The following is a 23,941-nucleotide window of genomic DNA, read 5'->3' as shown; positions in this document are numbered from 1 at the left end:
AGAATATTTGCATCTCAGAAGCACTAAAGAAAGTATTAATGCAAATACATGTAGAAAGACACACATAAGTGTTATAGCATGTAATGACATGGAGGAATTTCATCCAAATATTATTAAAAGCTTAGGAATTGTTATGCTGTGAGTTTGGCGTTGACAATTACTATAGCCTTCATGATAATCCTGGGAAGTTGGATTTTTGAAAGCTCTTTGACCCTTGTTCAGGGTCAAAGGGCTAATTTGAGAAGGGTATGGTGTAAAATGTGGCCTTTTATAGTTTGAAAACAGATTTGTTAAGTGGTCGTTGAATGAATGCATGCCTTTTATTGTTGGGCAAAGTGAGGGTGTTGCTTTTTTCCCCTAGAGTAAGTAATGAAGTAAAAGGACTTTGAGCTTTATAAAGCATACACATTCACTAAATACTGGGCTGAAGAGTTGTTAACTTTAAGGATAAAGTTGTGCCAACATAGAGGAGGATCTGAGAAAAACTGTAGGAAGGGTTCTTGGACACTGAGGAAACCATGAATATCAATAACTGTACTGTTGGATTTGGCAGAAAGGATGGAGAATAGAGGAATCGTGTGAAAAAATTATCTACTCTTATTCATCAAACATATTTTTAGGTACCTTGATAGGCCTTGCGATAAAAGAATGAAAGACCCAGTTCCTCCTTTCAGGGAAATTATAGTTTAAAAGAAGGTCACTGGACAGTGTGATAAGTGCTGTAATGGAATAGTAACACATGCAGGTGCTCTGGTCTTGTAAAATGCATCCCCTGAGCAGTTAAAATTTTCTTGATCCACTTTTCCTCACCATTAGTCTATTCTTCTTTCTAGTAATTATTTTTTATAAAGTAACAATTTTCACAAGTTAAAATAAACCTAAACGATCATCTAGTTTGTTATTACTCAAAAGGAGGTGGTCCATGGAATAATGGCACAGCATCAGTTAGAGCTTCCTGGAAAATACATAGTCTTCTTAGAAATGGGCTGCACAAGTCGGGCATGATGGCTCACACCTGTACTCCTAACACTTTGGGAGGCCAAGGTGGGTGGATTGCTTGAGCTTAGGAGTTTGAGACTAATCTGGGCAACATGGCAAACCCTCATCTTTAAAAAAATTCAAAAATTTGTAGGATATGTTGGCGTATGCCTGTAGTACCAACTACTTGGGAGTCTGAGGTGGGAGGATGGCTTCAGCTCAGGAGGCAGGGGCTGCAGTGGATGGAGGTCATGCTACTTCACTCCAGCCTAGGTGACAGAATGAGCCTCTGTCTCAAAAAAGAGAAAAAAAAAGGAAAGGAAATGGGCTGCATGTCAGACTCACTGTCTCAAAATCTGCATTTTTACCATCCCCAGCTCCCTCCGCACCCCCTGCCCGATAATTCATTTTCTCATTGAAACTGGAGGAGCACTAATCTAGTTCACCTACTTCCCATCCAGTTTTATAGACGGAGAAAATGAAGATAGATTGTGCTCCTAAGGTCCTATGCACAGTGGCAGAGCTGGTGTTAGAACTCACTCAGTCAACGGGTCATGGTGGCTTCTTACTAGTGCCTCTTTCCTTCTCTCTTTCGGTAGTCCTTTCTTTAAAATTCTCTGTTGAATGAGAGAACAATACAGTGTACCACACTATATATAAAAAAGAAAGAACATTTTTATTTACTCATAATTTGTGACACTAGCAACTCGGGAGGCTGAGGCAGGTAGATTGCTTGAGCCCTGGAGGTGGAGGCTGCAGTGAGCTGTTTGCACCACTGCCCTCTAGCCTGAGCAATAGAATGAGACTCCATTTCTTAAAAAAAAAAAAAAACTCAATCACCAGTCTACTTACTGGTAGAGTCTTGTATGCTTTCTCCAATACCTCTGTTATTTCCTATTTCTCTTACTTTTTACTTTTCTGTTGGCCTCTATTAGTGTTTTATGTTGTAAGATCTTCAGCTTCTCACTATTGTCTCTTTTCCTCTCTCCTTTGGTAGTCCTCTCTTTAAATTTCTCTGTTGAATGAGAACGATACAGCGTATCACAGTATACATCAAAAAGAATGAGAACTTTTATTTACTCTTAATTTCCGGCAGAGTTTTGAACCTATTTCTCCAATTTTTTTCTACCTGCTGCTCAGAACTTCCTTTGAAATCAATAGAAATTCTGTATGTGGTAAGGGTGAGAAATAATCTGTGATGTTAGAAATTAAAATCTCCTCACAGATAAATGTATCCTCCTTTCTTTGTTACATGGAGTATGACACTACTCAGAGTACTTTTTCTGTTTGTATAAGTCTCGTGGGAAAAACAGCATCTACCTTAAAGTTTGTGGAAAAGAACAGTATACCACAGCAATTTCTTCTCTGTGACCCAGACAGACAGTTTGTCTAAATGTTTCGACTATAAATCCTTTTTTTTCTTATAATACAGAAAAAGAAATGTGTAAGTAGATGTGCATTCCATGTTTTATGGGGGGCCTTTAGCATAGAAAGATATGGTCATAGAGTGACAATTAACATAAAAAGATACAATACCATTAAGAAAAGTGAACAGTCACTGATAAGACCTTAGTGGCACAATGCCTTTTTAACAAAAGTCAGCCGCACGATCTTTTAAGTCATTTCCTCCTTGTGAGACGTTTACCATCTCTCCTGTGGTTCAAATATATTGGTTTACTTTTAACTCTGAAATGTGTTTGATTTGAGTGATATAGCCGTAATAGAAACCTCCTTTTAAAACTATAAAATAAAATCAGTTTTTCTGTTTTCCTGGTTCCCATATGTGTTTTTCTTTCAAGTTGTTATCTTTTTTTTTTTCCTATATCACAAGTCATCAAGCAATAGGTTATGTTTTTTAACAACTCTGATTTCATTGAAACCTTAGTCATCATGTTACTCCCTCACTTTGGAAATTATTTGATTAAATATTGTGTTTTATATCTTGTATCTTATTTTCTATTGACAGTAGATAGACACAGATTAATTTTTTAAGTAAGGTATTTTAATACCTAGTTCCATAATCCAGAACCATTTTGCATATATAGCCTTTAGTAAAAATGACAGTTCAAATAGGAAGTTGTTATAATCAACAGTTAAGTTAAATTCACTTAGGTTGGTTCTAAGAACTTGAATTTTCTTTTACATTATTTCCATAGAACATAAAAATGATTACATTGCCAAGAATAAATTCAACATTAGATTTGCAACCTTTTAATGTTGTTTAGCTTTTAGAAATATAAAAACTACTATTAATATGTTTTTATAATGTTAAAAGATGAATTTTTGTTAAAATTCATGAAAAAGTTAGAAAAATGTCTTGAATATGTTGACTGTTTAAATACATTATAGAATTGTAATGAACTCTAACTTAATCTCTCAAAGTTGCTGTACTCTTGCCTTCAGTATCTCGAGAGATTTCAGCAAATGGCTTCTATTGCCCCAAACCTCTCCAGTTAAATTCTTTCCTGCTTTAGGAGTGGACACACACAACAGCCTCCAAGCTGCCCTGATAAATTTCACGTGTATAATATGGAAGACAAATATTTCCTTAAGTTAAGATATGTATTTTCTGTCCATGAAGTTTTTTTATTGACTTTTCATCCCAAGATTATCACCTCTCTTTTTATTGTGCTTTATTTCTTGTTTTTGTTCTCTGTAAAACATAATGTGTGACATAAGTAATGAAGCATAATTTTCAAAAGCTACTTGCAGTAATTTTTGTTGGGACTCAAAGGACAGTGATGCATATTTGATCAAATTAGGAAATTAAGTTGAAACATTTTGATTCCTAAAAAGTGTATTTTATAAAACATTTATTGATGAATGAATTTTATGGTATTTTGTTCTCTCTGTAGATAAACGTGTGGAAAATTGGCCTCTGATGCAGTCTCCTTGGCCTACCCTAAGTATAAGCACTCTCTATCTCCTGTTTGTGTGGCTTGGTCCAAAATGGATGAAGGACCGAGAACCTTTTCAGATGCGTTTAGTGCTCATTATCTATAATTTTGGGATGGTTTTGCTTAACCTTTTTATCTTCAGAGAGGTATGTTTTTAAGATCACTGTAATTTCCAAGGTTATTGGAAATTTAAAAATGAGAATGTATAAAACTATCATTGTAATATTGTACCCAGACACAAGTGTTGACTACTATAAAAGTACATTTTTGACATTTTTCACTTTTGAATAACAAAAATATTAACAAATAGGACAGTTGTTTAAATGGGAGTTTTGAATAAGACAAACTAGATTCTAAAATAACCCTTGTTAGCTGTGCTGACATTGAAAGTTATTTAACTTTTCTTAGCCTCGTTTTCCCCACTTTAATACCTACCACCTGTGGTTATTATCAGAGTTAAGAGAGAGAATTTTTGCATAGTGTTTGGCACATATTAAGCACTCAGTAAACAGTTGCAGCTATTTATTTATAATTCTTTTTCAGTTGTTTCCAGTTTGGTGACTGATCAAAATATGCCGATTTCAAGTAAATCCTATTATGTAATGTTCTATTTGTCGCTGAAATTAAAATGAGTTAACTGCCATATAACTGTTGTTGCTAATCATTATATACTTTTCTGGGCACTAGCAAATTTTCCATGACATTTTCAAAGGAAATCCTAAAGGCTAGATTGACGCAGCCATTTTTTAAATTGTATAAGGAATTTGTTTCCTAAGAGACTCATTAAAATTCTGTATGATTCCAGAGAACTGACTAGTAATGCTAGGAAAACGAACAATAACTCTTCTTAAAAAAAGAAATATTTCTTTAATTGAGAACTTAGCCTAGAGTCTCAACTTTATAAACACTTTAATTTATTTGGATGCTCATACCTAATTTGTTACACACAAACCACTCTGGATCAAACATAGAAACCTAGTTAAGGTAGGACAACTTTAAAATCTGAGTCCTAGCAATAAAAATATCTCTTAATGTTGTGAAGTATTTGATAGAGTTGATACTCAGTCTAAAAGTTACATGTGATTTTTAATTTAGATTTTAATTATAAACAAATTAATGCACAGTAACCTCTAGCAATTACAATGTGTTAAATTTTCAATGCATTTGAAATTTTTAAAGAAAATGCTCCTTTTAAAATAATTTGAAAGGTTACATTTTGTATTAATTGTGTTTTTAATGCTGTATCTACTAAAACTTTACTACAAATATTATTACTTTTTCAGTTATTCATGGGATCATATAATGCGGGATATAGCTATATTTGCCAGAGTGTGGATTATTCTGATAATGTTAATGAAGTCAGGGTAAGTACATTAGAAATACTTTTAATCAGTAAAAGTGGTTTGATTTTATAGGCTCCAGTCTGTGAAAATGTAGAATGTACTTTTTGGTTTTTTTTAGAGACAGGTTCTTTAACATTCAGTTAGAGACAGCTTCTTGTTCTGTCACCCAGACTGAAGTGTAGTGGTATGTATGATCATAGCCCACTGCAGCCTCCAGCTTCTGGTCTCAAGTGATCCTCTTGCCTCAGCCTCCCAAGTAGCTGGGACTATGGGTATGTACCACCACGCCTAGCTACTTTTTAATTTTTTGTAGAGACTGGATCTTGCTGTATTGCTCAGGCTGGTCTTGAATTCCTAGCTGCAAGGGATCCTCTTGCCTTAACCTCCCAAAGTGCTGGGATTATGGGTGCAAGCCACCACACCTGGCAAAATGTACTTTAATGTGATAGTGAAATTATACTAGATTGTTATGAGTCAATAAAGCTATGCTTTTTTTTAAGTACTTAATTTTGCAGCATGAGCAAATATGCATTGGATTACTAGAATGCAGTACTTGTGAAAGCAAGGAAGTTTCATGTTTCTTTTAGATATTATTTTAGATTTTTTTGTTTGTTTTTGGTCAAGAATAGAAACTGAGTCCAAGTTATTTGTTAAGAAAGTGAGGAAAAGTAAATGTTTTGTGAAGTGTGGAATGTTTAGGAAATTAAGCATAGAACAATTTGTATAGCCATAAGTTGAGTTTCTTATTATATTTGCAGAAAAATAAACCACTAGTAAGATGTTACCATATTTTATTTTCCAGTCACTTATATGAGTAAAATTAACATTAATTCAATCAAAAGAAACAACAGATTACCTTATTCTATTATTTATTGAACTCATATACTGTGGTTCATACTAAAAATTACACATAAAAGATATGTTTTATGTTACCTAAAATGTATGGTAGTAATAAGATCTAGTAGCTTCCCTTGAGAAAAGTAGTTTCCTGGCATGGGGGATTTTTGTATTCACTGTTGTGTAGCTAAGACGTATTACTTTTGTTATAGTCTATTTAAAGATATCTAATGCAGTTTGCAAACTAAGGAGACTTACTGTTTATTATTATTTTATGTGAATTGTGGCAAATGTAGAGGTCCAGATGGAAGCAAAATAAGACATTATCACTTTCCTTCTAAAGTTACTATGCCAAAATGGTGATAGTTACCTTATTTTAAAGAACTAGTATAATAATGAATATTAACTATAGTGTTGCTGGGAGTAGTTAACTATTTTAAGGCTATTTTCCACCAATTTGTATCATTTATAATGATATTTTTCGAGTAAATCCAGTAAATAATTCTCAGTTTGTAAATACTTTATTTCTTACATGCGTTCCCTTTCTTCTTTCCCCAAACTTTAAAATTACAATTTTGTTTTTCAAATGTAAAAGACAAAACAAAAAACTCATGACATATACCGGTGCAGGTATAAAATGCAAAGGGATCCTTCAACTCTAAAACACCTAAGCCTGTCTGTGAATAAATCTGATAGGGTCCTAACACACAAAGGATTATAAATCGATTTTCGTATGTACTGCCTTGTTATTTGTACTAGGAAGCTAATCATAGAAAATACTTGACATAAAAAATTAAGTTTTGGTTATTGTTATGGTAGGATTCTTGTAAAACATTTTAAAACATACAGAGGTCACCTCTCACTGGATCCTTAATCTCAGCATGTAATGTAATCTTTCTGCACCATCTGGTGCCTTAATTAGAGCCCAGGAAAAGAAAAGACTTATTCATGTAAGCAGGATTATATTTATGACCTGGGAAATATTTGTTTGTTCATTCCAATTTATTATTTTAAAGATTTTAATACCTAATGCAAACTGCTGTGATTGGATATTTATGTTTTTGCACATGTTGGTGTAGGGAGAGGGGAGGGTAGTGGGGAGAGAGAATGGGCAGACAGGCAGACACTGGAAGAGACCAGTTGCTACATGAACTTACTTGCATGTTTCTCTGAGCTATAATATAGGCTAAGCATGAACAACTAAAATCACTTTACAAAGTAAACATCTCAGTTCCTCTACCAAATTGAAAAAGATAGCAATCTGAATGTGCTTCCAGCTCTGTATTTAGCAGTTTGACACTAAATACAGTGTGACGTCTACCTATGTAAAAGACTGAAAATATTCTCTAAATTATTGGCACTGTATAAATAAATGACATTTTGGACTCTCTTTCCTATTTTTTCCCTATGCAGAGATGCTTAGGTTTTCCAAACCTTGTTAGCCATAAATGATTCCATGCCTTGTTCTTTGTGTAATATGCAAATGTTTATTTTGGACTTATTTACAATGAGTAGAAACCCATACAATAGTGTCATTTTGGTGTTTATTACATGATTTCCATTTTTACAGATAGCTGCTGCTCTGTGGTGGTACTTTGTATCTAAAGGAGTTGAGTATTTGGATACAGTGTTTTTTATTCTGAGAAAGAAAAACAACCAAGTTTCTTTCCTTCATGTGTATCATCACTGTACGATGTTTACCTTGTGGTGGATTGGAATTAAATGGGTTGCAGGGGGACAAGGTGAGCATTTTCAGAAATATACTACTTATGTTTAATTGTATATATGTGTTCAGTGGAAAGCACCGAGAACCTAGGACTTTTACTTGATATACCATTTGACTTGCTTTCATGCTTAATCATTTCCAAAATTTGAGGAAAGTAAAACTTTTGTGTTTTATCTGTGACTACTTAATACCTAAAGATTTGCCCCAGAGATGAGCATAAACTAAGACTAAATGTAGAAAATAATATTTTGAGGGGGAACGGGTCTAGTAGTTCTGACCAAAGAATAACAAGACGCAACCCCTCAAATCTGAAGATTTTCATCTTAGTGCATAGCTCACTCTTGTTCTAATATAGCTTGAACATCCCTAATCTAAAAATCTGAAATCCAAATGCTCCAAAATCCAAAACTTTGTGAGCATGATTATGATACCACAAGTGAAAAATTACATACCTGACCTCAAGTTATGGGTCACAGTCAAAACTCAAGTGCACAACACAGTTTATTCAGTATCCCTAAAGGCAAAAAGACCCTCTTAACTCCCTTTTTCATGTACAGCCTAATGTTCATGCCAAACAACCACAAATAATGTCTACATGTGTGGCTAAGTTAGTGACATCTTCACTTTCTGATGTTTCAGAGTACACAAACTTTGTTTCATGCACAAAGTTATCTTAAAATTATATAAAATTATCTTTAGGATACATGTATAAAGAGTATATATATATAAAAATAAAGAGTATATAAAGTTTCAGATTTAGACTTGAGTCCTATCCCCAAGATACCGCATTATGTCTATGCAAAATTCCAAAATTTTTGAAAAAATCTAAAATCAGAAACACATCTGGTCCTGAGCATTTTGGATAAGGGATACTCATCCTGTATAGGTCTTGTTGGTTCTTACTTAAAGGAAATTTTATACATTCTTGTTCATGTTAAAGAGGATCTGAATTCATAGTTTGGCCAAGATCTGCCTCTGATCTTTTCAGATGCCTGTAGATTAAGGATGGTTGACATTGTTGAGCTTGATGCAGATGATTCCTCTGAGGAGGATCCAGAGTACAAGTCATTATAGTATAGCTCACCTTGCTGGTTTCCATTGTCATATTATGGTAACTATTTAGAAACCTAAGAAATAACTACTGTTTCATTGTAGATATTGGCACATATGAAGGCAATAATGGAACATTTACAAATCTACTTTAAGACTTGTATGTATTACAGCTTTTTTCCCCCAAGAATAGTAGAATTAAAAGTAACACAGGCAAGAGTTCTACGTTTGGGCCTATTTAAGCTCACTGGAATACCCCATTTGAAAACTTACCACTTTGAAAGTCCTTTGCATTTGAACACACATTTTTATTTATATGGTAAAACCTGAAATCTAAACCTTAAAAAGACCTAGCTTAATCTGAAGGGAAAACCTTTTCATTAGTACTACTTTATATCTTTTATTCCTAATCTGTACTCAAGATTAAATAATGTGGATTCATTTATTGTGTAGGTCAGTGGCTTACTAATAAAATTTTCTGTATCTTGTAATTCCCTGTTGTTTCTCTGAAGCATTTTTTGGAGCACAGATGAATTCCTTTATCCATGTGATTATGTACTCATACTATGGTTTAACTGCATTTGGCCCATGGATTCAGAAATATCTTTGGTGGAAACGATACCTGACCATGTTGCAGCTGGTGAGTTAAATGCTTCCAAAGTTTCTTCTGGTAAAATACTGAAAACATTTAAATTTGATTAATTTTAAAGTGTTAAGTCATTTTAGACAATATTCTATTATGAAATTAACTTAATCCTGTAGCTATATTGCAGATAAGGCCACTTGACTCCAGCTGACCTATTCATAGCCATATTGGTCACAAGTCTTTGCTTTTATAATATACTTAAAAGACTAGACATAGCATTTACTCCTCTAAGGGAAACATTCTCTAAACATATTTGTGGAAAGGATGATTAAAGATCCAAGCACACTACGAAGTATGTAGATTTATGTATAACTAGAAAAATAATATGTATTTATTTCCTCAGGTGATTTTTTTTTAACTTAAAATTTTATTACCTGTCTTCATCTCATCCTTGCTTAAAAATTTTATTTTTTATTTCATCTTTCAGTCTTTAACGTATCTTATATATTCCGAATATACAGTTGAAAAGAAACCACAGAGCTGAGGAAGGGGTGGGGCAACGGAAGGGAATAAGGACAAGAGAACACCTTTTAATTCTCTAAAACACTGTCCTTAAGAGAGAAGAGACAGATACTTTCCAATGGTGGTCTTTAGTCGAGACAGTTCAACACATCCCCCTAGTAAGACTGCTTGTGGCAATCTGAGTGTGTGCATTAGTGTAACTTTCAGATGCTAGGCACTAGCCTGTAATCAAACTGGAAATTCAAAGCCAACCTGGTAGCTATTTTTCAAGCTTTAGAATTTATTATAATTTGCTTTAATCATAGCATGTGCACAGTTTTATCAGTGGAATCACATTTGGAAACATTATTCATCTCTGCTTTAAGTTGCTAAACAGCTGGCTAACCAAACAGGAAGCACAACTTTTGGGAAATGCTGGGTGTGAAGGATTCATTTGTAGCCAAAGTGGTATAGGAAGCTTCCTCCAGTTTTTGTGTAAAAGCTATTAATACAGTTTGTGTAATTCATTTATCTCAGTAAGTAGTAAAATGACCCAAGAAAAAGAAGAGGTGATCAAAATCATGTGAATTAGTCCTGGTTTGTTGGAGCCTATACCTGGCTCTCCTTGAGTGATGCCATACCCAATCACACCCTTATACACACCCTTTTTGGTGATGCAGCTTCTAAAAACCATTGTGAAACCAAAAGTTCTTCAGATTTGAATATCTGCCAAGGAAAATTATAAAAGTTATTTTAATATGGTATAAATTTTTAGCTTACATGGCATTCATTAATTTTATAATATTTAAAATAATTAATAGTGATTATTTTAATCAATAATTAACATTTTAAGAACAATGCTATCCTTAAAAGAGAAACCACAATTGTCCATTTCAAACAGGATGTTGAGTTTGTATTTCCAAGCCAGAAGTCCTCAAAACAGTTAGTCCTGTAAGTTAATTGTATAAAAAGTTAACCCTTGTTAACATCCATAGAATTTCATTATTCTCATGTCTTGCCCATTCATTTATTGAAATATCAGAATTTATTTTATTTTAAGCATCTCACTTTTGGCTTTTTTCCTTTTAAAAATTCTTAAAGTTCAAAGTGATTCTTTTTGTATTTATTCTGAAATATCTACTAAATATTATCAAAATATTAGTTTTTAAAGGATAGTGTTCAAAGAAAAATTTACCTGCCTACTATCTGTAAGACATAAATGAGCCATTTTTATAAGCCGATTTAAAAAAGTATATGTATCTGCTTGCTTACAATTTGATAGAAAGAAACCAATCTCAAATGTGGGAGGAAAATAAAATGAAAGCACCTACAATACTCTTACTTTACTCTTCTAGGCCACTGATTCCCTTCCATCAGATAACATTATTCAACACATATTCATTGATCCTGACATGGTGCTGAGGACTCAAGAATTACCAATAGGCAAGACAGAGTCCTGCCTTCTGGAGTTATATTCTAGTGGAAAGATAGGCAATAAGGAAGCAACAAATACTAAAGACAATTTCAAATAGTTATAATTCTCCTTTTAAAAAATGCAAAAAGTCTTTGGTTAATGGGATTGAGAGGGCCAGTTGAAATCTTGTCAGAAAGCCCTTACTGAGAAGAGGGCATTTGAGCTGTGAATGAGAAGTAGCTGGCCATGGGAGCCAGAAAACAATAAATTTTGCAGAGTGTGGCAAAATTTGGGCCTGTGATAGCTATGTAGAAGATGCTGATGTTGTTAAAAGTTGTTTACTATTCAGATTAAATTATTATGTTTTTTGTTTTTCAGGTTCAATTCCATGTGACCATTGGGCACACAGCATTGTCTCTTTACACTGACTGCCCCTTCCCCAAATGGATGCACTGGGCTCTAATTGCCTATGCAATCAGCTTCATATTTCTCTTTCTTAACTTCTACGTTCGGACATACAAAGAGCCTAGGAAATCAAAAACTGGAAAAACAGCCATGAATGGTATTTCAGCAAATGGTGTGAGCAAATCAGAAAAACAACTAGTGATACAAAATGGAAAAAACCAGAAAAATGGAAAAGCAAAAGGAGAGTAAATTGAACTGGGCCTTAACTGTTGTTGACAGTGAGGAAAAACTCCCATATCATATAAAATTTCAGGGAAAACAGAAGCAAAGGAGAGTTGGGGGTGGGGAGAAAAGACAAATGTGCTCTATGTACTAGTAACTTAGACTGAGTAAAGTGTTAATACCATATCCAGATGTTTTATTTATGAATTTTTTAACTTTTTTTTTTTTTTAATTAGCCTTGATGTTCTCCAGACCAAAGCAATCATTATGTGACTTTGGAGATTCTCCCCCTGTTGGCATCCAGTTGTCTAAAGGGTGAGATATTTCATGTATGTTACAGTCACTCATTCTTCGGTCTGAATTTTAGATGATCACAGAAACAATCTTTATGAATTTTTTTTGATAAATTGCTAATTATCTTGTCTACTGACCGAAATCAGTTGTGTTACATTTTCTTGTCCAAAACTTGAAATGAAATGTGGATACATTTAAACTTGCGCATTTGAATTCATTTGCTGACCAGAATGGTCAAATCTCTCCACCTCTAGTCAGAGTATACTCTGGTTGTAATTAAATTTTTTAAATCTGCTGATCTCTGTAGAATCTTAGAGGCTTGATGATAATGGTGTTGGTGAAAATAAGAAAGAATTGCAGTAAAATCTTATCTGGTGACTCGGACATCACCACGACTCAAGGCACAAATCACTGTGGGGAAACAATTTGTTGTTTTTTTTTTGATGAAAAGGCAACATTTGAATACTACTGTTACTAGCAGAAATATATTACGAAATTTAAGATTATTGTTGGATTGAAACATGAAACAACTCATGTCTTTATTAGTAACATCATAAGATAGTTACATTTATGTGCTGTTAGAATATGTTGATTTTTATCAGGCTTTCCTTGTTTTGATTTGTGGCTGTTACTGATTTTTCATATATGGAAAAATACCTACCTCTTCTGTTGGAAAGAACATTTAAAATTAAATAAATTTTAATTAAAAAATCAAGGAGTCTTCTAATGTAAATTTTAATATTAACTTTCAAATCCGCTAGTATTTTTTTGCTTTTATGACAAATAGCATACATCAAACATTTCTGTGAAATTATCCTTCTCTTTCAGTGTGTTTAATTTTGGAGTAACGTTTTCCTTGTGACTAAGTTGCAAGATCTTATTTATTAACTAGGTATGAAGTATAAACCCATTTTGGTGCAATATTCTTGACTCCTTGGTGCTAAAGATTGTTAAATTCAATGCTCGATGTTACAAAGTGTTGTTAAAACACAACATGAATAAAAGTGAGAGTAGTCAGAACTATAAAAATAAAATTGCTATTTACAAATGAAGTGTTTCATGTAATATAAGTGAACAACTGGAAATAAAGTAGGAAAGAATTTGTACCATATTTTACTACATAGGTTAATTTGTTAAGGGATGTTGCAAAGGGATTACTATAAGAAGACAAAATGTGACCAAAAAAAAAAAGCATGAATATTTCTAAGTATCTCAACAACATGTCAAAGCTGCATGTGTAGGATGTATGCTGTTTGTACAGACTACTTCAGAATATTTTGTAAACTATAACATACTTATTGTGCATTAAAAATGAATACTTTTCCCCCAAAGGCATGCAGTCATGAGAATTACAGAAAATTTTCAACACATAGTTTGGTCTAAGAGGATTCAACACCTTTGTTTTATTGTTCAGTGTGTAATGACTAGAGATTTGTAAATCTTTGTGAACATTCTGTACTGGTTCCCAAGAGCTCTTCATTCCCTGCTACCTGATTTCAGCACAATAAATACACTTCTGCTGTGGAAAATGATTTTTTTTGTTAATCAGTTTATTACAATGTAAACTGCTAGATGTTTATTTGATTTAGTTAATTCTAAATTGCTTTCTGCTGCTAATTTCTTATGTAGAAAAGAAATCAAACTAGAACTTGGGTATTTACAATTGCTGGTAAAAAGCTTACTTTCTATAGTAGCATATTTTTACTTTCAAAATTAGTTGCTTTTGGAAGAGCTTTTGCATTCAGACATAAAACATACCATTTTTTTTTCTAAATTATTCTTCCGTAAAGGGGTATGTTCTTGATTCTTCAATTTAAATCATTCAGTCCTTACTATAAGTTTCTTGATAGAAGATTATTTTAAAATGTCATAAATACAGCCTTTTCCAGAGCTTTCATAATTTCTTCTCTGTTATCACAGATATGTTGCATGCCTTATATCTAAAAACTGGTGAATAAAGAGTATGTCTCCTATTTGGTAAAACTTTGTCACTAAAGTAACATTTTCTTATATAGAAGACAAGGAATTTGTTAAATACTTGCAATAACTAGAAATACCTGAGACATGAGTTTTCCTCTCTAATAGATGACTGTAGCTCTTTCTTTTGTTACTTTTTCCTTTTTTTGGTAGAAATGGGATTTTACTATGTTGCCCAGGCTGGTCTTGAATTCCTTGCCTTAAGCAATCCTCCAGCCTCGGCCTCCTAAGTCTGTTACTCTTGACTGCTTTGCTGATGGAAGCTGATGACTAGTTTTAGTTTTGATATTATTAATTCATTCTCTCTTTTTCTCTCTTTTGTTATGCATGCTCTTAGGGTATTCAAAAATATTTTAGCATCGATTATTATGTTTTTACTTTAGAGCATGGAATCTAGCAGTGTTTTTAGTTTATTAAGAATATTTTAATTTATAGGCTTGTTTCTTAGCTACCCTATAAATGAGAAAGAGAAATCAGAGGTATAAGTGATTTTTGTTGTGTTATCTATTTGACAAAACAAGTCAGATGCTATATATTGACTATTGGAGCAGAACTTTTGAATCTCTCTCACCTTCAGAATGAGACACCACACTGAGGAGTTCACACTGTCTCAGCTGTTTCCTTGTTATAGCCATAATCTCAGCTGTACTCATAATACCATTCTTACTAAGAAAAAAACAGCTACAGCTATCCAGGATGTATGCTGGCTGGCCTGCTCAGCATGGACCTGGGTGGCAGATTTCAGCATCCTGCTGGATGGTTAATAGGGCAGCAGAGGTGAGAGACACTGTGATACTGAGCTGTGTACACAGGCACACAGCATCTGAGCAGTAATCATAAAATCTGCTGAAGAAAATCTGTCACCTGCTACTCAGCGTGTAAGTAATTTTGGCAAGTGACCTTAGAAAGCAAGTCCTTATTAGTGGTGTAATTTAGAATCCATGCTTTAGTCTTTGGTATTTTAGGCAGATAATTTCTGAATGACAAGAATATTTGTGAAAAGAAAGAGAAGTAGAAATGGATTCTTTTTTTGTAGTATTCTTTTTGCACCAACCTAATATTTTTGTTGCAAAATACTACAAATCATACAAGTATTAGAAGTTAGTTTTCTTATAAATTGCAGAGGGGAAGGCATGGCTGTGAATTGAAAGGCACAGCTCCTTTTGAACTTGTTTTCATAGGAGGCTGTGAATCCTGAAGGAGAATCCTGAAGTACACACTGAAACACATCATTTAATATCTATCTAATTATAATGCAGCTATCAGAAGGTCACATTGCACTTGCACATCTGTACAGAATATGTCTAAATAATATCTATACAGGATATGTCCAAATGAGAAGCCATACTAAATACAAAAGAAAATCTTGAAAGATTTAAATACTATGGCTATTTCTAAAAACAGGATCTTGAAATTATTATTTCTCAATTTCAATACAATATTGAGTTATAAAGAATAAATATTTCATCAGTCCACATACATATTCCGTGTCCTCTGTCAGTCTTTAGGTATTCCTGAATCCCTTTTCTGCAATTTTAGAGAAGCCAGTCAAATTGCTCCATTTCTCAGTTGAATTGTATTTTCTTTGAATTTGTCATGGGGGAAAAAGGAAAGCATCCAGTTGAAATCCCTTCTTTGTCACTCATGATGCATTACATTTCAACTGAGTTTCTCCTCCCTGTGAGGAAGCTGTTTTAAGAACCAGTCTTTCAAGAATAATGTTTAGCTAGCTGCTTGGTAATTAGAGGGTGGAGAGATTATGAGTTTTGTACGATAGATAGCATTATGTTCACAACAGTCTCACCTCACCTTTGAGTGTGGCTTGTTTTCTAATTAATAAAATGGGATCAAATACATTTATAATTTTTATAAGCATATTATATAGTTAGAGTTTATCAGTTGTACCTAATACAGTTGGGTTTCCAATATACTCTGATTTCAGATCTTAGTGAAAATTTAATAAAGACATCACAAAAGAAAAACTGCTCTTCAAAGCTATATTCAACATTTGTTTTTGTTATGCTTGAATTATTACTGCCAGCCCTCATAAAGTGGTATCTAATCTTTCCTCCAGACATAAAAGTAGCAGGGGACCTCATGAGGAAAAAGAGCAGTCAGATGAATTTGGGTAACAAATTTCTAATTTATCATTAAAGTTGAGATTTGGAGTTTACATCTTCAAGTCTACCCTAAATATTAACTACTTCAGATTATCAAGCATCATCTTTGGTTCGTGTACTAGATGATTTTGAGCACTATGAATCCATTCCTTTCCCCTTTGTATGTTCTTTCTCACCTCCTTTAGTATTACAGAGTCTGGGAAACTAAAAATCACATTTCTCAGATTCCCATGTGATCCCCTCATAAATTTAGGTTTTGTCAATGTGAGGCACTCATGAAATTTTCTGTAGTAGAACAATTATATAAATGGGCTCCTACAGACAAAAGTGTTGGAAACAATTGGATAACACATTCCATTATCTTGGCATCAATTTTATGAATACAGACAGTGCTAATGGTGATGGCACTTATGACAGATGAGGTTGTGTGAATTTAAGCTAAAGACTGAGGATAGCCTCCTCACTTTTATTCCTCCAAGTTACCAATAACTTTATAAGCACCTCATCTTTTGAACTAAAGATTTTCTGCTTGAAATACCTTGAGTGTTATCTATTTCATGTGATGAACCTTACCTAGCTCAGCAGTCAGCATCAAAATTTAATCAAGAAATCAACTTTTAAATATAATACAAGATTGGTTATCTGTTGAGTTTATAGGCAGTAATAACTTCATGACCACCGGGAAATAGGATACTGTTTTCCATGAAGCAAATAGCTAAATTAACACCTATGGCCACATAGGATGGAAGAGCTATTGAAGACAGTCCTTTGACAGACCAGCTGCTCCACTGCACTATTGTAGTGCCAATAAGAAATAGAGAAAACTTGAGTGGCAGCGTTGCTTCCTATTGTACTGCAGAGCTTACAGAAAAAGGGTTCACTCCTATTTTAAATTCTTGGCTCAGGGCAAGGAAAAAATTGCAGACAGCTTCTATGACCCTTTTAAGAGACCCTTTTATATATCATAACTGCAGACTTGAAATGCTTTAAAACAAAATTCAAAGTTTGCACCTTTGGGTTGCAGAATTACAACTTGAGTTCACAGCCTCAGTGGTTTCCTATGTGAAATTTGTGGCATTGATCATGACAGGATGGGACCTAAAGGAACAGAATGGGGATATTTGGGTAGATTTGGATGAACCTGAGAACATGAATTTTTAAACTGCTTTGAATATGCCTGTTCATAAAAGCAGTCTCTCCTTCCTGTCAGATGACATTAGTCCTTTGTTGCTTGAGATTCCATAATGACCTCAACCAAGGTAGTTACCTTCCAAAGGAATGCTGATCCTCTTTATGCCTGCCTTCTCCCCTTTCAGTGCCATCAGATCTGCAAAGACAATTAGATCACAGCATGCCCCAGGGGAACAAATACAAAATCTATCCTGGGAGGAGGCAGTTAGGATGATAGAATTTGGCTAATTTTCATCTGCACATATGTATAGGAATAGATTCTCAGTGTTAAGGCAGGCAGAAACGTATCTTTAGAATAAACTGAAATTATTGATATAGTTCTTATATCTAACCAAAAATTCTTATTTTGAGGCCATAGCTCAACAGTAAGGAGCAGCTTTACTGGTGTTTCAGTTTTTCAGCTGAAATAGGGACTCAGTACCAGCCTATGTTAAACTCAGATATATGTTAGAAATTCTTTGGATTAACGTGGAGGAGAGACTCTAGAGACTTAATGGAGTTAGGAATGTTGGAGATCTACCATGTGTGACCCACCTGACTACCTCCTCTCTATGTTTGAGAAATCTGTTGGTAAGGTCCACAAGCATCCTTGGAAAATTCTGTAGTGGTTACTTTCTATAGATTGGGATGATGACAGAGGGAGGAAGATTCCCTAAAATGAGTTCCTTAATTTAAATTTCAGTGGGAATTAGAGTATTAGATTGGCAGACACCAAATGGCAATATTTAAATGCCAGAGATGAAATGGACGTGACTATAGTCCATTCAACTCTGTTATAGTGTTATAGTCCATAACAACTCTGGCAAAAGAGCCAGAGTTGTTAGAATGGCTTGGCCTGTGGGTGTCTATGGTGGTGGCCAATTTATGATGATGTCCTAAGCACTGAAACAGATGGACTAAGGTCCTTCTTGATTAGTATAACAGACTAAATCTGGTAAACACTGGCCTGACTTGAGTAATTACAATGAGAGACACAGCCCCTCACCAATTCCCATCATTGGTCCAGTACACAGACCTAGAGCTTTTTAAATTGAGGGAATATTGGTTTCCCTTGAAATATTCTGTGATGATTTTATAGGATATACTATAAATCCTCTTTCCTGCTTTCATCAAAAGGGAAGGAAATTAAACACTTTTTGAGAGGATTACTCGGACACTGACTGAGCTGATGCTGCTCATTGAGCAACCAAATTGCTACTGTGCTCACCAGTCAAAATGGGGGAGTCTAGAGGCCTGGTGATCTGAGTTCGTCTCACAGTGACTCAGTGGGTCCTCAAACATACCCTTCCCAGTTCCTGCATGTATAGTTGGATTAGACATACTCAACTCTGGTTGAACTCCCACATTGGCTCCCTATCTCATGGAATGAAGGCCATTATGGTATGAAGGACCAAGCTGAAGCTCCTAGAATGTCCCTTCTTATTGAAACAATAGACCAAAAGTAGTGCCACATTTCTGGGTGAATGTCGGAGGCTCATGTCACCATCCAAGGTCTGAAAAATTCAGGGGTGATGATTTTATGTCATACCCCCATTTAACACTCCTGTTTGACCCAAGCAGAAATGGTGGAGTCTTGAGGAGACTACTATTATTAACCATGTAACTCCAAATTCAATGGCTGTTTCAGATGTAGTTAGCTAACTGAAGCAAATAAAATGCTGGCAGCTGACATGCTGCTATGAATCTGCTAAAAGTATTTTTCTCCCTTCCAACAAAGAGATAACAGAAGTCATTTCTCTCACCTTGTAAAGTAAGCTGTACATCTTTGCTATCCTTTTTTAAATTTTAATTTTAATGCATCCAAAGGACTTAATGTCTTTGCTATCTTACCTCAGCTCTCCAGTTTTCTGTAATAATCTAGTCCACAGGAACCTTGTCTGTCTCATCACACCATAGGATATCACTTTGTTCCACTACAATGGTTAGCGACATGCTGACTGGCTATGATAAGTAGGAAGTGGCAACCATCATAGATTCCTTGGTAAGGAACATATGTGCCAGAAAGTGGGAGGAAAAAACAAATTATGTAAATTCAAAGGCCATGACATCAATAAAATTTATGGGAGTCGAGTAGCTTATAGCAAGTTGAGATATTTCCTCCTCCATATACAAAGGTGTATATATGTTGTTTCAAAAATCCCATGAGATGGTAATAATCATTTTATCTCTTTAATAGTGGGTAAAAGAAAATTGCTATGAAAATTTCCCACTATTAAAAAGACCCAATGATTGTTACCATCTCACAGGACTTTTGAAACAACAAACACACCTTTAAATGTGCTACTTTGACCCATTTATCAAGTAATCCATAAAATTGCCGGTTCTCAATGGGGTCCAGAGCAAGAAAATGATTTGTAACTATGAACTGTTGTGCATGCTGCTCTGATATTTGAGATTTGAGATCCAACAGATTAAATGGTGCTTGGAGTGTTTGGCAGAAAGCAATCCCATAGGAGGCCCCTGGCAAACCTTGATTTAGAATTACAGCACAATCCTTTCAGGTTTTAGAACAAAGCCATGACCTAGTCTCCAAATAACTATTAAGAAACAGATCTTGTATTGCTTTTAGGCCATGGCAGAGATTTGTGTATCTGACCACAGAATATCAAATGGTCATGAAAACAGCTACCCATCACAGTCTAGGTGTTCTGTCATAAACTAGGATATGCACAGCAGCACTCCTTCATCAAGTAGAAAGTCATGAAGGCACAGGTAAGAGGCATGAGCAACACCTCAGGTGACCATTGCACCTGTTCTTGCTGCATTGCCATTTCTCCCTCAGCCCACACGTTTGACCATATGAAAGTTCCTGTGAAATGTTAGCTGACTGTGTTTGCACACCTCTGATCCATTTTGCTCTGTTTTGTGCCCTGAAATGCTGAACCATATGGGCTACATCATCTTGGCTCCCTTGTCAGCCGTCTTCCAGTTGGATTCAATGAATAGTAAGTGCCAATGGAAGATCAAAAGTTTCCAGAGTGTGTAGGACACTTCCACGCTCTTTTCCTACTTTAGTGTTGCATCTCTGACCCTACATACCTTTCTCCACAACCGCAGTCCCTGCTGGGAAGCTGCTTCTCTGTTGATCTAATTCTCACCAAGCTCTGTTTCTTTCCTTGTTCCTCCAGAGAATAATAACAGCATCACACTCATGCTAGTTTTCTTGCACCTCCCCATCCCTTGTTTGTTTCTTTTTCCCTGGCTACATCTCTATGTGTAATCCCTTCATTAAAGTCTCTTTATTCAAACTATCTGGGACAAAGTCTAATTTATGAGGGGACCCTTGTTGAGAAACTGTAAAAGAAAGTAATTGACGTGGTTTACAAATTATTCCACAGAATATGCAAACAATAGCTAGAAACGAACTGTGGCAGTGTTACAGCTTAAATGTGTGTGGAAGGAAAATCCAGCTAATGAAAGAACTTTGGGCAGTACATCTGATTGCTCCCTTTTCCTAGAAGGAAAACTTCCCAGGGTCATGCATTTATATCAGATTTTCGGTAATGGATAATGATTTGGCTAGATGCTCAAGGATTTGGAAGGAATAAAATTGAGGATTGGTGACAAGGGGTTCTGAGTATGACTTTTTTGTGTTCCATGTAAATGCTCACCAAAGGCACCTACTGCAGAAGAGGCTGTTAATAAACAGAGAGACAGGATAATCTGTTCTATGGATATTAGTCAGCCTCCTTCCTTAGTTTTCCTAACCACCCCATGTTTGCTTACTGGGTTTATAAACAAAATGGACAAAAGTACAGTGTAGTGTGCTTCATGGTAGCTCTGGGACTTATAAATGTCACCCTATTTGAAAAGGGGTTCTTTGTAGATGTGATTAAGTTTAGGCTCTTAAGATGAGATGATAACTCTGGGTTCTCTGGGTGGGCCACAGATGCCATTACAAGTGTTCTTATGAGACAGAAATGCTACACCTGCAAAGAGGAGATGGTGATGTGATGACACAGGCAGAGACTGGGGTGATGACGCTGGGAATGCTGGCAGCCACCAGAAGCTGGAAGAGGCAAGGAGTGGATTCTCTTCTAGACCCTTCAAGGGGAGCACAGCCCAGCCAACACCTTCATTTTGGACTTCTGGTTTCCAGAACTGTAAGAGAATAAATTTCTATTGTTTTAAGCCACTAATTTTGTGGTAATTTGTTATGGCAGCCACAGGAAAATAACCCAAATATTATTTACATTATTTACAAGAGAGAGGTTTACATGGGCTCAAATGGTATGGACTTCTCAGCACGGCTGGTCTGGCTAGCACCACTGCTGAGTGCCCACCTGCCCACAGCAGAGTCCAGTGTTGACCTTGTTATATGGACTTGGAATAGCCAGCCACTTTGCTCCCATTAGGAAAAGGGATCAACTCATTCTTACTAGAATGACACTTATTCTGGAATGAATTTACCAGCAATACAATCCATTTGTAAATTTATTGAATGTGTTATCCATCACCAAGGTATGCCACAGAACATTGCATCATATGCAAAAAAAATGTGTAATAAAATAAATAAGGCAATGGTCTCACATATATGGAATTTAGTTATTTTTCCATGTATTAGTCAGGGTTGGATAATTACTATAACAACCCCAATTATAGTAATTATAATTACTATAATTACTATAACAAGGGCCGGGCGCGGTGGCTCACGCCTGTAATCCCAGCACTTTGGGAAGTCAAGGCGGGTGGATCACGAAGTCAAGAGATCGAGACCATCCTGGTCAACATGGTGAAACCCTGTCTCTACTAAAAATACAAAAAATTAGCTGGGCATGGTGGCACGTGCCTGTAATCCCAGCTACTCAGGAGGCTGAGGTAGGAGAATTGCCTGAACCCAGTAGGCAGAGGTTGTGGTGAGCCGAGATCGTGCCATTGCACTCCAGCCTGGGTAACAAGAGCGAAACTCCATCTCAAAAAACAAAAAAAAAAAAACAAAAATTAACAGGCTTAATATAATATGATGGAACACATAGATAATTTTTTAAAATTCTATTTCCATTTTCACGGTGCAGTAGAGGTCAGTAGGGCAGAGTGAAAGGCTCTGCCCACAGTCATTCAGAGATCCCAGGGCTCCCTCCCTCAATTGGTTTTCTGCATTAGGCTGAGGAGGTGGACTTACAGAAGGGTGTCTCAGAGAATTTCATGGAGGCAGCAGGCCATCAATGACCAAGATTTGGAGACGATTATCATCAAATTTAACCCATGCTCTATTGACAGTAACTCATTCAGATCATTCCATTTAAGAGCAAAGGATGCTGAGAAATGTAATCTAAGTTTGTCTCTGAAGCATGTGGCCTTGAAGTCAGTGAAATGTCTTATTAAATTACGTTATGAGCCTAGCTTGCAGACAACAGTTTGAGAGCCAATGATACTTCCCTTCAAGATACCGTGCTCTTAAACCAGCCACCAATGTATGATGCTCTCTCTCCTCAGGCCAGGATACTTGATCTGGGAACCAAGGGATAGATTAGAAAGCAGATTCTTAGACTATTAATACTATACCTACATGCAATAGTTTTTTGTTTTTATCCTTATGACTTTTTGCTGTGCCGGTTTAGAGATTTTTAGTACCCAGAGAAAGAAAGTTTCTACTGGGAGATACAATAATGGTTTCATTTAAAGTTAAAATGGCCACCTAGAATTTAGGGATTCTTTTGCCATTCAACAAAGAAGAGTACTACATCTGCTGTGGTGATTCCTGGGGTAAAAAAGAGGTCTATATCTGAACTAGATCCTCTTTGGTGCTTCCAAGTATTTACATGGCCAGTGATAAAATTTCATGGATGCCTTTAGTAATCCCAAAGAGACAGTATTTCCAAGGCCTTGAATCATTCAGCAAGGAAGGTTGGGGCTTCTCTACCATGTAAAGAATCCTCTCCAGTTTAAATAATGACTGAGGCAGAAGACAACTGGAATAAGCAGTGGAAAATTAGGTTAACCATATTATTTGTGATTTTGTGACCAGTTGCAAGAACAATATCTGAGATAGTTTTGCGTATTTTTCCCTGCTTTGTGTTTATATTTGCGTATATTAACCCCAAATCTTTCCTCTCTCTGTTCCTTTCTATTTGATACAAGGGATATTATTGATGGTAAAATGTATAGTAGTTTAGCCCTAAGTTTAAAAGATATCAAGGTGGAATTACAACTGAACTAGAGGAGAAATGAACAATATCACTAGATGGATACAATGAACAGACTTTGGATCTTCTCTTTTAGGAGAGCGTGATCATGTTTTTGTTTATAAAAGGTTCTGTTGTATTACGCAAGATTGGAGCATGTTGGTTTTCCTCTGGTTTTTCTTTGGAAGATAAACATAGGCAGAAGATTGTAGATGTTGAGTAGCAGCACAGCAGACTGTGTTCAATATTGTTCAATCCACTTGACATGCATTCCC

General features: G+C 35.4%; 1 protein-coding gene and 1 long non-coding RNA gene across 3 annotated transcripts in view; one reads left to right on the top strand and one right to left on the bottom strand.

Annotated features, from left to right (window-relative positions):
• The window catches only part of ELOVL4 (ELOVL fatty acid elongase 4), a 30,714-nt gene extending 16,936 nt beyond the window's left edge, over positions 1-13,778 (top strand). The window contains exons 2-6 of the mRNA XM_017536414.2: positions 3,834-4,021; positions 5,159-5,239; positions 7,626-7,797; positions 9,344-9,471; positions 11,711-13,778. Of these exons, the coding sequence (XP_017391903.1) occupies positions 3,834-4,021; positions 5,159-5,239; positions 7,626-7,797; positions 9,344-9,471; positions 11,711-11,986 (845 nt within the window). The 3' untranslated portion in view covers positions 11,987-13,778. The remainder of the gene's footprint in view (positions 1-3,833; positions 4,022-5,158; positions 5,240-7,625; positions 7,798-9,343; positions 9,472-11,710) is intronic.
• Positions 9,857-23,941, bottom strand: part of LOC108309870 — a 170,036-nt gene continuing 155,951 nt past the window's right edge. For both annotated transcript variants that reach the window (XR_005201527.1, XR_001827536.2), the window contains exons 4-6: positions 19,372-19,482; positions 17,618-17,677; positions 9,857-10,644 (exon numbers count right to left, since the gene is read on the bottom strand). This is a non-coding gene — a long non-coding RNA (uncharacterized LOC108309870). The remainder of the gene's footprint in view (positions 10,645-17,617; positions 17,678-19,371; positions 19,483-23,941) is intronic.

Source organism: Cebus imitator, unplaced genomic scaffold (genome assembly GCF_001604975.1).
Source record: "Cebus imitator isolate Cc_AM_T3 unplaced genomic scaffold, Cebus_imitator-1.0 Scaffold98, whole genome shotgun sequence".
NCBI lineage: Eukaryota > Metazoa > Chordata > Mammalia > Primates > Cebidae > Cebus > Cebus imitator.
This window is presented reverse-complemented; position numbering and strand designations above follow the sequence as displayed.